The 15,796-nt window shown below is 38.2% G+C and overlaps 1 protein-coding gene across 1 annotated transcript in view; it reads right to left on the reverse strand.

Moving 5' to 3' along the window:
• Window positions 1-2,483: 2,483 nt before the first annotated feature.
• Window positions 2,484-15,796, reverse strand: part of slc39a14 (solute carrier family 39 member 14) — a 37,480-nt gene continuing 24,167 nt past the window's right edge. The window contains exons 4-9 of the mRNA XM_074671032.1: window positions 13,820-13,989; window positions 12,844-12,966; window positions 8,017-8,172; window positions 7,386-7,611; window positions 7,113-7,297; window positions 2,484-4,847 (exon numbers count right to left, since the gene is read on the reverse strand). Of these exons, the coding sequence (XP_074527133.1) occupies window positions 4,695-4,847; window positions 7,113-7,297; window positions 7,386-7,611; window positions 8,017-8,172; window positions 12,844-12,966; window positions 13,820-13,989 (1,013 nt within the window). The 3' untranslated portion in view covers window positions 2,484-4,694. The remainder of the gene's footprint in view (window positions 4,848-7,112; window positions 7,298-7,385; window positions 7,612-8,016; window positions 8,173-12,843; window positions 12,967-13,819; window positions 13,990-15,796) is intronic.

The following is a 15,796-nucleotide window of genomic DNA, read 5'->3' on the forward strand; positions in this document are numbered from 1 at the left end:
TTTTGAAAAATTCCCAAGTTACTCGGAGTGACATCTCCATAGTCAAATCCTAAACTGAAATGTAAAATATCTTTATTTATCCCCAATGGGCAAATAAAGGCACACAACAATGTAAACACTGTTAACAAATGTTAAATAACTCACCTTTTCAAGTTAGCTGTCGATGATGGATTGTGCTGTTGATTGGTTTTGTTGCTTTTTTGTGTAATTGTTTTTGTTTCTTGTTGATATGAGATTAATGTCCAGTGTATTTAAGTTTTGAAAACTGTTCTATTTATGTATAAAATATTATTTTTATTTACGGCATCAGTCCAATAAAGTTGGTCTTATAGAAAAAGACATGTAATTCTCCTTACAGTGTGATCAAAACCAAAAAACCGAAGTCAAGCAGTGTCAAAATACAGCAGTTGGATAACTCGCTTCGACATGTCAATGAACTGTGCACTGGTGTTAGACAGAAAAAGGTTATAACACTGATTGCAAAGCTGGGTTAAGTTGGCCCATTCTAACAGGGCAATGTGACCTCTTCAAGGTTGTTTTGACTCAGTCCTAATTTCAGTTTTCAAAACCAGGTTACAGAGTTACTTAAATAGGCAGCGAAATAAACTGGCAGGTCATAAAGTCACACCAAAGCAGGATGATGAAATAAGACATTGAAAGCGACTTTAAATTAGTTCAGAGTTATAGAAGAATACATTTGCTGAAATAATATTGTTTTAAAACAGTTAAACTCAGGTAAATCAGGAGATGCTCTTACAAACTTGTGTATTGAGAAAGGGTTTGAAAGGGATCTTTAAAAAACACACAACATTGAAGTGAATTACTCCCACAGTTCAATGTTTTGTCATGTAAACTAAGAGGAAAGCTTGTCTTTAACAGATGACTAAGAAAAGAAAAACTGTTTTAAATACATATGAAAAAATCAAAACCTAATATTGGAATAATCTCTATTGGTCATAAATACAGATGATATAAAATGATGAAACATGACACAGAGTTTCTTGGAAAAGGATGTTTTATAAAAAATCAAGAGTCCCATGACACACAGAGAAGGCTGATGAGGATCGTTAAATTACAGTAAGTACAATTTTCTCTCAAAATGGGCATTAACAGATTGAAAAGCACAACCATCAGGTATTCAGGTAAATCTCCAGGAAGTCAGTCACTGGTTGATTGATTAATGCTGGAAAAAAGATTTTGAGTTTTTGCACCGATGAGTTAATCTTGTTGTTTGTGTGCTCCTGAATTCATCACCTGGTTTATAGTTTGTCTCTGACACTGAAACCACGAGGTTTAGGCTCAGAGAGAGTAACACTCTGTGGGTTAGCTTCGGCATAGAGGTATATGTGCAGTGTAATAAAGGTTTATCATAAATTCTGCAGATGTCCCATGACTCTGAACTAAAAGACATACACACACGCTCACGCTCACACACACAAAAACAAAAAAATGGAGAGATTCAAATCTTTTCTTCCATCATGGCTTTCAATGTAACGGTAAACTAAACACTGTTTCTTGGTGTAAAGCATAAAATAAATATTTTATGGCTCAAACAACAATAAATAATCTCCCATTTATGAGACATATCAAGCAGCAGTAATATTTACCTTGTGGTACCCAGTTTCATGGCTTCCCCTCTACAGCTAAGATCAAAACAAAACTTAGATTTTATAGTCGGCGCGCATTTAACCAATCATGGCTTCTGCTTTCTATCTCTAATAAATATCAACTACGGCTCTGTTTATGCTAATTTTAAATCAAGAGGAACTTTTTTTGTGTTTGATAAAGATCACCTTCCTCAGTGGGGAAATCATAATAAAGTAAGAATCTAAAATATCAGTAAACTTGGATGTTCGGACATGATGTGCACTGATTTGTGATGCACGCAGCAGCAGTAAGACTGATGACTGTAAAAGTGAGTGGTTGTTTTTTGTCTTTTAACGTCGCATATCTTTGCAGGTGTTTGTAAAAATGTGATGTCACTAGTTTTACTTCATCAGCAAACTCAGAACGGTCCCCAATTCACTCCCATAAACAATCAACCGCTTACACTGTGAACCACTTTTTCTTCTGTTAGCGTGAAGATTTGTACAACATGGCCAAAAGTATGTGGATAAAATTGTGTCTGTCAATCACTTGACATCTGTCTTCTGTTAAATCATGGTTTTACTCTTTTATAGACATTGAGTAAGCTGTTAAGCTACATGTTTTAGACAGAACGCTCTAGAAAAATAGATGTTGATCCCAGCAAGGTTTCCCTCTTGAAAAAAAAGTCAAATTACTCTTTTCTCTGCCTGATTAGGTTACTGCATTCATTTCTTTTTATTCATTCATATGAATTATAGACTTAGGTGCAAAGTTTGTGTTTGTGTTACCAATTATCAGAAGAGGGTTTTTAAGATTTGAAGACAATTTGGGTTAAAATATTATTATTTTTTTTGTGTGGGGGGGGGTCATGTTCTGTTTGAAAAGGAAAAAAAGTGGAATTATGTATTGTAAGCATCTTGTCATTATGTGCTCATATATTTCCAAATAAAAATTACTCTGAAAAAAAAACAACTTTTTAGTCTTTTCCTAGTGTTTAAGTACTTTTTTGCTGAAAAACAGACCCACTGCTTATAAAACCACACCATGGTTGTGTCCAAAATCATTCACTCATTTCCTACTCACTACTCCCGATATAGTGAATTAAATGTAGTGGACTATATAGTCCACTCAATCAGCTAAATTAAAACAACATTTCGGACACTACTGACTCACTCGCCAGCCGCTGACAGTGACGTAATTACTCTCTCGTCGCTCGTGGACAGCTGGGGATTTATAGTTATAACTTTTCTCAAACACTGCAAAACGGTATTTATTTCAGTAAAAGCCAATATTATACTTAGCTTATTTTCTGCAACATCCAAATATAATAGAAACAGTTATACTTGTGCAGAACTTGTGCTAATTGTGCTGAGAATTACAAGGTCCAGTGAATGCATCGCCCACGGTAAACAGTTTTGGGCACATCCAGAAGTTAAACAGAGAGCTAAGTGTTATTCTCTGACCGTTTTAAATGTTGTTACATGTTATCAGTTATTATTACTCATGTAATCAGCCATTTCTTTTGTTTGAAGTGCAATGCATGATGGTAAATACTGCTCAAATAGTGAGCATTGCTAATACACTAGTTTTCAAAATGCATTGTGGGATACTTTGAGTGAACTATATAGTGAATGAACATGCTCACTCAGATGTAGGACAGCACTACAAAATGGCGTATTCACTGTGTAGTGCACTATATAGTGAATAGGAAGTGATTTTGGACACAGCCCATGTTATTACTAACTATCAAAATAACAACCTCACATTATAAGATCCACTCTGTTAAAAACATCACAGGCATGGTAAGAAGTTTCATCCACATACTTTAGGCCATTAAGATAAAATCATAAAAAAAATCAGAGGCTTTTCATCAAAATCTAATTCAATACAGTATATAGTTAAATCATTCCATAATAATGTATAATCAGTATGCATAGGGTCACAGACCAGTGGGTGTAGTGTGCATCTAAAAGCTTCACGTTACAGTATTTGCTCAAACTGTAGCCCTACAGTAAAAACAAAAAATAGTCCATGGGTTAAAAGAAGACGGGAGATTTCCACTTGAGTTCAAAATAACAAAATCTAAAAAAACAAACAAATATTAAATGTTAAACTAATGAAGGGCACAGATGGTAAATTAAGAGGATGTTCAGTTTTGTTGTTGCGCTCCACCTGGATTTAACTTCTAACTCTGGATCTAATGTTGCTTTTAGTCTGACTCAAGCTTCACTTGGGATTTTCTCACAGCATGCTGAGGATAACAACACGTCCAGAGGAGGAGGAAGAGGAGAAAGTTCTGCCCTCCTGAACACCACTGTGTAGCCCTTCACCATTCTCAATGGTCGGCCCATATTTGGTCTTCAAAAGGTGGATCAGTTTACATGTTTACAAAAATATAACATCAACGCACAGACAGAAAAGTCCAGCTGGAGATTCACGCTTGATTCATAATTCCAGTTCAGATCAGTTGAGATTTGTTTTTGGTGTGAGATGAATAAAGAGGAGAGGGGTGGGGTTACAGTCTGGAATAGAGGGACAGAGGATGCTCGTAATAATACAGCTTCTGGTGCCTGGTTGTGCTTTTCCCACCTCCTGAGGAAGCGCAGAGAGGGTCAGTCGCATAAATAATCTGTATTTGAGTGCCAGCAGTTGAGACTTAATGACTTCCACAGAGGGGGAGGATGAAAAATTGAGGGAGAAGGAGAAGTTTTCGTGTTTGGGTAGGTATTGCACGTGGGTCAGTGTTCTTCAGCTTGTCTCTATAAGACGAGTCCTGCTTTAGGAGATGGTTTTATAATTGTGACTGAGCAGAATAAGGTTTATAAAGGTTGAAAAGAAGGCTGCCACAAAGTCTGCTTGGGATCTACTGCATCTGGGAACCGTGTATGAACAGCCTCTCATATACCATCAACAAAGGAGTGCGTACCCGCCGCACAGCACTAAACTCCCCAAACTCCAAGACCTTGAAAACTGACACTATAGGAGCAACACAAAAAAGTTTCTGTCTCTGTGCCTCCACTTGGGGGTCGGCTGAAACCAGCTGACGTTTCAGTTTGCTGTCATGACAGTCAGACTTAGAGCTGGTGTTGGTCCAATGGAGGCTCACGCTATCCCAGCTGTATCTGTCCGGAGTAGGTGGTGAGGAAGAACATGATGGCGAAACCAGTCAGCAGCCCGGCGTTTTGGATGGCGAAAGTGAGGAGGAAGCTGCTGCCGCCTGCATCCTCTTCCTCCCGGCTCACCTCATTCATCTCTGGAAACTGAGGAAAAACAGAGTCCAATAAGTGTGACTGACCTTTATTAGCAGTGCTTTGCTTCACACGAAATAATCCTCACAGTCTGAGCAGAGAGCAGGAAAACAACAGATGTCTCATAGTCTGCAGAAGCCAGTGCTTTCTAGAAATTCATTCACGCTGAACCAAAAAGTTTTTTGGATGTCTGGGTTCTATCTCTGATTTTCCTCTAGTAGGATAGCATTTTCTTGTCTCTGCTGATGGTTACTTTACATTTTTAAAACCACCATGCAAGCGAGCAACCGTGCATGGCATGAAGCTGTGCTGCGTGTGTTGTTTGGGTAAACCTAAAATTGGCACAGGATCAGTTATATTCAAGGGGGCCGTCTGTTCACTGATTACAGCCAAACAGACTGAAAATCAGCAAGAGAGTTGATGCATCTCTGTGTGCCATACCGCTAAAATGCTACCTTGTGTTATTAACTATATAATCCTGTTGGTTTGATTGATGGAAATTACGGCTGGGCGATATGGCCTCAAAATAAAATCTCTAATTTATTCACAAAAAATTTGATTAAAGATTTTTTGACATTTTTTTTTCCTTGTAAAGAAAACAATAAGTAAAAATGACAGACATGACTCAAAACCAGTCTTGTTTTAATCTTGTCAAAAACGTAAAAAAGTAACCTCTATTTGACTCTTGGAATTGAATTTTCAGATTTTCTTCTGTTTCAGTAACTTCACTTTGTAGTTTTAAAGGAGGCAGACTTATTTACATTCACAGTGAAAGCTGCACCATTTTGTACATTTTGAATTTAAAAATACTGCAAGGAAAAGCGTGTACAGTACTGTTTCAGTGCACTACAGCACTATTCTAGTTTTATTTTTTAAGGCTGTAGCCTGTTTATCCTTTAATTTTAATACAAACAAATAAGCAAAAATAAATGCTATTCATTCAGGTGTGGACTCATGAAATTAATGCCTTCCTGCATAAGTCAGTGCCCTGGTCGGGGCACCCCAGTCTGAAAAGTCTGGTCCGCCCCTGCTTGTCAGAGCGTACCTCTATGCTGGTTCATTATGTTGCTTTGCTCGTCAGTGGGTGGATTAATGCTGAATGGAGGATTTAGTTGGTGGAACAGTGGGAGTTGCAGGGAAAGACAGGACTCAGCTTTACCCAGGTAAAAGTCAAACAACTTCTTAGTCTTGTCTGTCCGAGCAGCGCGCCACTCTGTTCGATCGCCCATCATCATCCCGTCTCCCTCCCCACAGTCTACTTTCACAAATCATGATCCATCCAACTCACTGTAAGAGGGGATTTTCTTCGGTAAAGTGGGGAAAAACTAATGTATATTTCTTTACTGTCTAAATCTCAAAATGATCAGAGTATTAACTTTAAAGAGCAGCAGGTTTTACACGTGTCACTCAGGTCATTAATAATCTGCAAGTGAACCTAAAAGGGTCCCGGCTTTGTAAATGTTTCAAAGATCTAAACAAACTCCTGAAAAGTGACTGATAGAAAACAGAGTATTTGAGGAAAGGGATTTGAATGTGTACTGACGAGAGGTCTAGTTTATATAAACCTCTTTGGGCTGTTGACACGGACTATAAGGAACATGTGTCCATCAAGGTGCTGGGTCTCAAAGATGCACAAGAGCATTTTTAGGATATTTAGGTTTCTGTTGTTTTGTTAGTGATCTGTTAAATCACACACAAGCTACGCAATAGCGGGGAGAAAAAAAAATGATTTTTTTATTTTTTAAATCGTCCACAAGGAAAAATTTGAATTAATCGATTTGATCAATATATCACCCAGGCCTAATGGAAATGCTGGAGAACTATCTATATGTGCATGTAATATTATCAAGTTTGAGAGTTTATGTACTTATAAAAGCATTTTCACAACAAAACCATCTTTACATCAGCCTTATGCCTTCCCCGCAAACTCAGAACCATCTGTCTTTGGAAGCAACTTTTTCAGGGATTCAACTGTAGCCAGCAATATGCAACAAATGACTAAAGTGAAAAACTTTCCTTTGCATGTGTCGACTTTGTTTACAGTCCAACAACCCACTTAAAAAGCAAAACTGGAGTTGGTTTTTGGACTAAACATTAGAGCCGAATATTGGCTGCAGCAGAAGCATTTTTCAGATAGCTGTTAATGGATTCAGGCATCGTTTTACAATGGATTTTCATTGTTCGCTTCCAAATACTAACAGTAATACTTCAAAATCTCAAACCAGATTCGATGACAACAGGTTTATCTCCTCATGCAGAGATTCCTCAAACACTAACCATGTCTGCCAGAGCGATGTAGAGGAACATCCCCCCTGCCAGAGCAAAGATCCAGTTGGGGGAGAAGCTGTTTCCTGCCAGGATGCCGAAGCCCATGCCCAGGTAGCAACAGCAAGCAGACAGGAAGTTAAAGAACAGAGCCTGCTGTATGCTCATGCCAGCGTTCAGTAAGATCACAAAGTCTCCTGAAAGAGGAAAACATGTTTTTAAAAAAGGTTGTCCACTGGAAGATTCCTGACAAACCCAGTGTTAAAAGAAACAATGATGTCTCACCCAGCTCATGGGGAAACTCCTCACACAGGATGGCCACCGAGGTGCTGATGCCCTGAAACACTGAGGCGGTGAAAGATGCTCCTATAGCCAAGCCGTCGATGAAGTTGTGCAGGCCGTCGCTCAATGTGATCATCCAGGCCAGTGTCCCGATGTCAGAGTAGGATGTCCCCTTCAGCCAATAGCAGCCACCGCCGGAGCGCCCCCCACTGTCCGGGCTGGGAGAGTCCTGGGAGGGAAAGGAAATCAGACGTGAATACTTTCCATGCGTTTATCAGATCATGTCATGAAATGCTTTAAAAACAGTTTTATGTGACGAAGAGACGTTGCTGGTTGGATCATGAGCAAGTCAGCTTTTAAAAAAAATCTGAATTACATGTTGAAAATTATCAAACAGATGAAAATACAAAGATTTACAGATAACATAGAAATCTTAATTTCATTGTCTAACATCACAGGCTCAAAATCATTTTTGAGTACATACTCATAATATTGTGATAACATCTGTGGAATATTTCTGTGACCATAAAAATAATAGAAGCTCAGATAATAACAGAAGATGAATAATAGAAGCTAAACTTAAAAATTAAAGTCCCCCCCCCCCCTCCTTTTGAATCATTTCTGTTTTTCTTACCTCTGGTGTTTGTGCAGGACTCAGCATGAGCTCGCCTTCTCCTGCATCCACCTTGCCCAGAGCCAGACCGGTGGCTGCACCGTTCTGCTGCAGCTTCTCCTTCTCCACGGCCTCTACATCGCTGTCTGGTGTCGAGTAATGACTGTGACCGTGGCCCTAAGATGCAGAGAGGGGGCAAAGATCATGAAAAATTAATCAATTAAACCTTTTACAACAAAATTCAAAAGAGAGGAAATCAAAACTAACATTTTTAGTGGACAGTGAGGCAGTCATCGCAATGTAACAGAATGCAATCTTCAAATCGCAAAGGATGCAATTTAAAAAAAAAGTTTTAAAGTGCATTTAAGAAGTACAATCCAAAAGTTTACATATTTCAGTAGCTGAGCCGAAATTTTGTTTTTATTTACATTTCTGCACTTTAGTTTGTGTTTTGTTACTGATGAGAGATCAGTAAGATTTTAATACATTTAATATTTATGTTCACACAGTGTTTCTTTTTCATTTTATAAAAAAGTTCATTCCACATGTTGACATATTTCAGTGGTTGAGCCAGAGATTTGGTCTTAATTACATTTCTGCAATTTATTTACTGTGAGATTCATAAAAGAGAGGATTCATATTTATTTTTTAGTTTCTTGTTCATACTAGGCCTGTTGTTTCAGCAGTGCTTTGTTTCTTTCTCTTTTATTTAAGGACATTAATGATATTATTATTACATGTCTACAAGGCTTGAAGTAAAATCAATCAGTCAATACTTTACTGTGTTTGTTATAGTTTAAGTTATGTTGTTCAAATTTATTCAAGTATCAATTCATCTCATTTCATCATAACATGTTGGCCCTGGCCTAGAGGAAATATTTGTTTACATGTTGACAGTATCCTTTGTTGTGTTGGTCATATTAAACAACAGTTAGTTGCTTGTGTTAAATGAATGTCGAGGATAACCCCCCCCTCCCAAAAAAAATAAAAATAAAATAAAATAAAATAAAATAAAAATAAATAAAAAATAAAAAATTGCACGCTACATTGCAATCGCAATATTTGTCAAAATATCACAATTTGATTATTTTCCAAAATCGTTCAGCCCTACTTCACATCCTCATTCTGTAATTTTTGCACCCTAAAGAAATAAAAAAACTTTGAATTCTGAACAGATTCACACCCAGAGCATTTCTATTATGCACTTGAAGACTTCACATTTCTCATCAGAAATTTTTTTGTTTGTTTTATTGTGACGCACTTCCTTTTCTTCTGTTTTTTTATTTTGCTACACATGCTCTAAAAGATTAGACAATAAATGTGCAAAAACTAAGAGGTAGGACAAGAAAAGTTTTCTGACTTCATCCTACACCCTTTTGAACAAGGTATAGTGATCTATGTTATTAGAGTTGTCTCTTTAACTGTTTTGTTTTCTGTCTGTTTAAACACAACGTACACCTTATTTATCCCTGTTCTGTTTTTGTTTTGTTTTGTCTTTAAACTGTTCGAATAAACAAATAAAAAATGACAGGGAGTTTATTCTATGTCACTTTCTTGACATATTTGTTAATCTATTTAGATTCTTTTAAAAGCATTTTGTGCCAATATTTTAAGGACAGAACGGTGGACAGAGAAGTAAACTGGTAAGAAAGAGTCTTGTGAAAAGTCTACACCAATTTTTAAGCATCATTCTTGCTTTTGTGAACTGATAAAGTTGAAGTTTGTGTCAGTGCATTAGTTGCAGTGGAGACTAAACTTTTAAATACAGTTAAGATAACTCCAGAATTTAAATATGAAACAGAAGAGAAAAGATGATTAAATCTTCTGTTGTACTGACTAATTGAAGATTAAAACAGATTTTATACCCCCTGATTTTTTCATTGAGTTAATCAAGGGTGAATAGGATGATTACTAATAATAAACTTTAACTTTCAAAGTAATGATGTGGCGATTTTCTAAATGGTTGAATCAAGACCACAGGTCACAGGTGAAACAACCTGTCAGGTCACAGTTCTTCTCCTCCAGGATTAAGTTGCCCTGAGCACAGCCTCTAAAGCAGCATTTACTCCACACTGATCTCTTTAATCAAACACAAAACCTGGCAATTATGAGCCACAAGGACAGCAGGGACTTTTTGACACAGTCCTTTTTCTCCTCTCCATCAACACTACAAAACCCTTGTGTCCCCTTTAAGCTAAAAATAGTTTTTTATGTCGTTCTTTGACTTTCTTTGACCCATTATGAAAACCTGGGAGCAGCCCAGCAGGCTTCAGTCCAGGTCAGAAACCTTTTGTAATAGGATCAACAGGTCCATGTGTGGGCTGTTAAGTAGGTTGGCTGGACCATATGGCACAAAGCTGCGCAACCACAAGGTGGAGCAACTGTCCCTCATTCACCCTCCTCTCCTTCCCTGAGGCTTTTTTAGAAAGAAGTCAGCAGATCTGGAGAGCTGTGAGGACATTTGCACAGAAGAGTTTTTATACAGCTGTTTTTAAAAGGTTTTCAATAAGAGCAAATCTAAAGTTGTAGCATGAACATCCATTCAGCAAAGACTGTTGTAGATTTAGATTTCTTCTGCTGAAACTATACACCAAGCGCTGTATTTAAACATGTACAGTATATATGCTCCTGTACTTATGCAGCAAAGGTACAGCTGCCAAAAGGCCTCTAGCCAAAAACCAGGCACGTAGGAACAGTATACAGGCAATCCTGTATAGAGAATGTACAAATAAGGCACTAAAAACTAACCAAGAAACCCTTTTAAAGTGGTCTGAATGTTTAACATACAGTATATACAGCATGTCATCATATAACACAAATATAAAGCTAGATAAGACAGATCAAACAGAAAACAAAGGCCCAAACAAACTAAAAGAGAAATGAGAGAAATAAGGTTTTAAAAACAAAATCCTGTGAGGACAAGAAATTGCTTTACTGGTCCAAAACTACATTAGGTCCTTTTCTTTTGGTTGATAAAACAATTTCATGTGCAGAAAACAGATGTGTATGTTGGAAATACTGTAAACTGTATCACAGCATGTTATTAAGTCAGTTAAATGAAGGTTTTTAGAAAATATGTGACACTTTAAAAACTAGTTTTAGTGCATGCTTCCAAGGATCTTTAAGTGTCTTAATTGCTAGTTTTAATGTGCTTTAGCAACTTTATTTTGTACTCTAATCATTTCTGATGTGAAGTGATGTTTGTATTCTCTAAACTGTGATTAAAGCTAGTTTAACAGTGTTCATTATGTCTTTATGTTAAATATATATAGTTACTTTTCTTTATCTCAGACATGTAGGTTTTTCATATACCTTGACATGTTTGGCGGAAACTTCCGCCTTCCTCAGAAGTGTCATGAAGCCAAAAATAACCAGCACATGTACCTGGTAACTGACTCCTACAATTAATTATTTGTTAGAGTAGTTCCCTGAAATTAAAAGCTTAATTGTTATAGAATTGAACTGTTTTCGACTCTGGATTCATTGCTGACACCAAAATATAACCAACAGGAAGGAAAAAGATTCATCCATGCGTTTTGATTTTTTTCTGTCTGTTAACAATGGAGCCATGAATATATTGGTTCAACAACTCTTCACACCTTTTGGTGTAAAATTTTCAGGACTGGAAGCAACGTAACATGTAAACTGCCAGGGGCAAAACCGTGAACTTGAGTTCCTGCAGGCAACTATCAGTGTTTCCTGTCCCAACATTTGTGCAACTGGCTAAACCTGCTACTGGTGTACAAATACTAGATGACAGAGCTTTTTAACGGTGCGTTATGGTGAGAGTGATAATGATCTTGGTAAATGTTAGACTTTCAAACTACAGCCTTACAGCCTTTCAGCATGGCTTGTTATGATAACCTGAAGTAATACTGGAGCAAGAGTGAAAAAGCATAAAATCATGAATGATTTCTGGGGGTTGGAAAAAAAAAGGGATCAAAATTTTCACGAAAATTAAAAAATCTTAATCCCACAGGGTTAATCATTATACATTTTTTGTTGATATAACAAGTTCACCATTTTACCAGTCTCTCCTGAATATATTTGGCATTTTTTCCAAGTCTATGGAAGCGAGAGTGTCACTTATAGTGTGAGCTCTAGTTTCTCCTCAGCGTGTGTAACGAGAGAAACGCAGCGGCTGCAGTGACAGAGTCACAGCATGGTGAACTGGGTTTGAGTCATTTGCATGAGCGTTATCTGTTCTTCTTCTTTTCCTTTTAGGAAACTTTTTGACTAGAAATTTTGAATGTATTGAAAATGAATGGAATGAAGCACTTTTGTTAATGAGCTGTAAAAGAAAAACTGGATCCTTTGACTTCATTATGTAACCCGTGTCTTTTGTCTGTTTTTCAATTTTTAAATAAATTACAGATTGAAATGGGCTTTAACATTAGTCTGTTTGAAGTGCTTGAATTGTTGAGTTTTTTTCTCTTAAAATACTTATGACTTTTGAACCATGTCTTCAGTATTGTTAGGCATTTGATCTAAAAGACATCCCTACAAATAGCAAATCTGTTACAAGGTAGAGAGTTCAAACATTATGCCATGTAATATTCAAGATGTGTTCTTTTTCAAACATCTCCGTTTGTCTTATGTCTCAATTTTTCGCACATGTTGTTGAAACTGCTTATAGCAGATCAAGATTTGATATTCAATTTATAAACATGTGCCTGCCAGCACAATAAACCAGGAGCTTGCCTATTTGTCCAGTTTCCAGGCAAAATTTTGTATAAAGCTGACAATTGCTCTTAAACATTTTAAGGCTGTGCTTGTTCATTCCAATCTCTTCAACCTTCATCAAACCGTTAAACACTCAAAGTGACATCACTTGTGTAGAGTACTCACCCTGTCTTTCTGTTTGAGAAGCACCCTCAGGACCTTTTCAGTGAAGAAGAAAAGGTAAAATCCTCCAAACACCACCGCAGACTTGGACATGTAAAAATCCACCATGGGGTCAAAACCAAAGGCCTAAAACACAGGAAATAAATGGATGTTTTATTCTACATCGTTTCCAGCCAACATAAGACAGTTTACATGTCAGGACAGTGAAAATACTAGCAGTACAAATTCACTATAGCTGAATTACAGGTCTTTAGGTGTGAACAATAAGTGGTTTGTGTATTAAGCTCTCAAGTTAAGAAAAATTAAGCTGTCCTAATGTCCTCCGCCATGGTCAGCAGCTGAGTAAAAAGCTAATTAACCTCTGTGAAAACATCAACAAGACTAATGTCTTTAGATAGTTTAACTTTTGCCAAGATTAAACAAGTGTGAACAATAAAGCCTGGTGGAGCTGACGTCATTTTAGGACATCACAAAGATGTTTCACATAAATCTCTAATCTGAGGGGAGAGCTGAGTTAAGTAAATAATCGTCCCTCAGATGTTTCATAATTGAGCCAAATCATCTCTGAGGTAAGAAAAGTGTTTCATATTAGTCAGTTTAGATGTATTGATGCAATAACTAAACCTGGTGTAATGGGTGTGGATACTGTCAGGATGTTAAATTCCTGTCTAGACAGACAAATTGTGGAACATTAAGAGTCTGTGTGTATACATAAAGTGGAGGTTTCTTAAGTTTAATCCGACTCATTTATAAAATATTTGTAGATTTCAAATCCCACCTGAGGTTATACATATATTTTCACATGGTGCACCTTAATAACTAGCTACAAATACACACAAAACTGAAGTTAACGTGGTTAATGAATGTGTTTGTAGCTCATTTCAGCCAATTGCTCTCTTGAGACTGCTTAGTAACACCGCACAGAGAAGGCTCTGTGAAGGAGCTGCAGTTAGGTGAGTCACAGTAACGTCGACACTACCTCTGGGATGAGCTGAAACAGGGCGTTGGAATAGAGCGTGCCAATGGCCAGGGCTATGAAGTAGAGCAGCAACCGCTTGTAAAAGGTTTTCCTCATGAAGGGTACCACGCTGGCCCCCACCAGCGAACACAGAGATATCAGTGTGACACACAGGATCCCATAACCCCACACTGATTGACGGAGAGGAAGCAGAAAAAAGGGGGGTGGGGAGGTTAGTGTGAGATTGGTTTGAATCAGATTAATCACCACCATAAGGGAAAGAACCAAAGTTAGACACCAACCAGTTTAGTCCCTGGAAAAAAAAGAGAGAAGTCAACAAAGTCAACCTGGAAAAAAGAGATGTCAAAGATGCATTGGCTCATCAATCAACAAAGAAGACACCACACCTCTCATTTGACGATAAGACGACAGTTTGTTGTCCTTTAGAGCCCCATGCATTTCTTTGTAAAGAGAAGGAAGTAATTATGCACATTGTCAGACACACACACAAACACTTTGTCCTAGTCCACTCAGGTGCATCTGCACCACCGTCCCAGCCTCAGGGTGCAAACTAGCGATCACTGCAGACATTAAGGGGGTCAAATGAACTTTAAATAGCCCACAGCAGCAGAAGGAGTGCCGCTAACAAGGGGTCAGATAACAATTTGAAGGACACTGTGCTTCATTTCTCTGGACTGCATTAAACAAACAGAGCAGTATCAATCTGCTGTGTTTGTGTGGCCCATTTCTCAGCCTGTCTGCCTTTCCACTGTGGCAGAAGAGAGATCTGATATGATTTCTGCAAGGAAAACCACATAGCTGCCCTAGATCTAATTCTGAGCAGGGTGCAGACACAAAGGCAGAATTCAAACACACCCCCAGATGGTTGGAAATTCAGTGAGAGTACACAAAAACCAAAATCTGCCACAGTGCCTATTCGAGCATGAGAAAAACACAGCGAGAAAACAAAGGAAGGAAGCAGAGGAAATAGCTGTGACTGCATGAAGGACAAAGGAGCCTGGGCCAAAGGTGCACTCGGGTTTTGGAAGCCTTGTGGGTTAACAGTGAACTTGGAGGACTTTTGCGTCTGTCTCTTGAAATCTAAATGAGAATGTGTTGTTTTGGGGGTCGTGGATGGCAAACCTCTGGCAGGAGCTGCAGGATGGCAGTGGAAAACAGCGTGCCGACTGCAAGAGCGATGAAATAGGTGAGCACTCGCTTCATGTGGCGCGTCTTCATGAGAGGCACGATGAAGACTCCGGTGAGAGAGAAGGCATTGATCACACTCACACCGAGGAAAGAAAAGCCCCACACTGGTGGTTTGAGTGACAGGTGAGGGGATGGAAGAAAAAGGTGGAACATTAAAACAAACTGCTGTGCTTGATGTGTGGAAGTGCAGCAGGGAATGCAGACTGAGCATTATAAAAGACAATAAAACCTTTCCTCTAAAGTACACTCAGGCTGCTACTGAATATCGTGGAGATGGATGCATGTGCAGGTGACTCCTTGTGACTTTGCACATTTTTTTTTCTCCATTTCATTGCAGCATATTGGATTTAATATCAGCTTGGATAAGAAGTACGGATTGGTACAGAGATCTGCAGTGGAGATGAACTTCTATGGCTTCTGCCTCCCTGCTGCTGGCAGCTCTCAACATCCCGGTCAAGAGAAACAGCTCTCGAGCCAAAATAAGCTGCCTGCAGGTGTAGGGGCAAGGTTGAGATGAGCTAAAGGCACTCTTTTCTGACTAAAGTGGGTTAAAAGTAAAAGCTAAAAGTTGTGAACTCACTCAGCAAAGCTTCATAAGTTCAGACTAGTTATTTTTTGCTGGTCCTTTATTTAGTGGATTTGTATGACAGGCAGAAAACCACCATCATGTAGCAGCTGAGTTCTTTCCTTCATATGAGAATCATGTTTCTAATGCTGAGAGAAACCAGAACAACTGCAGGAAACCCAAAGAAACAAGGGGGGATCAAACTACAGACCCACTGTGAGGCG

The sequence above is a fragment of the Halichoeres trimaculatus genome, unplaced genomic scaffold (assembly GCF_033239565.1).
Source record: "Halichoeres trimaculatus isolate MK-OKI-2021-1 unplaced genomic scaffold, fHalTri1.1 fHalTri1_scaffold_5, whole genome shotgun sequence".
NCBI lineage: Eukaryota > Metazoa > Chordata > Actinopteri > Labriformes > Labridae > Halichoeres > Halichoeres trimaculatus.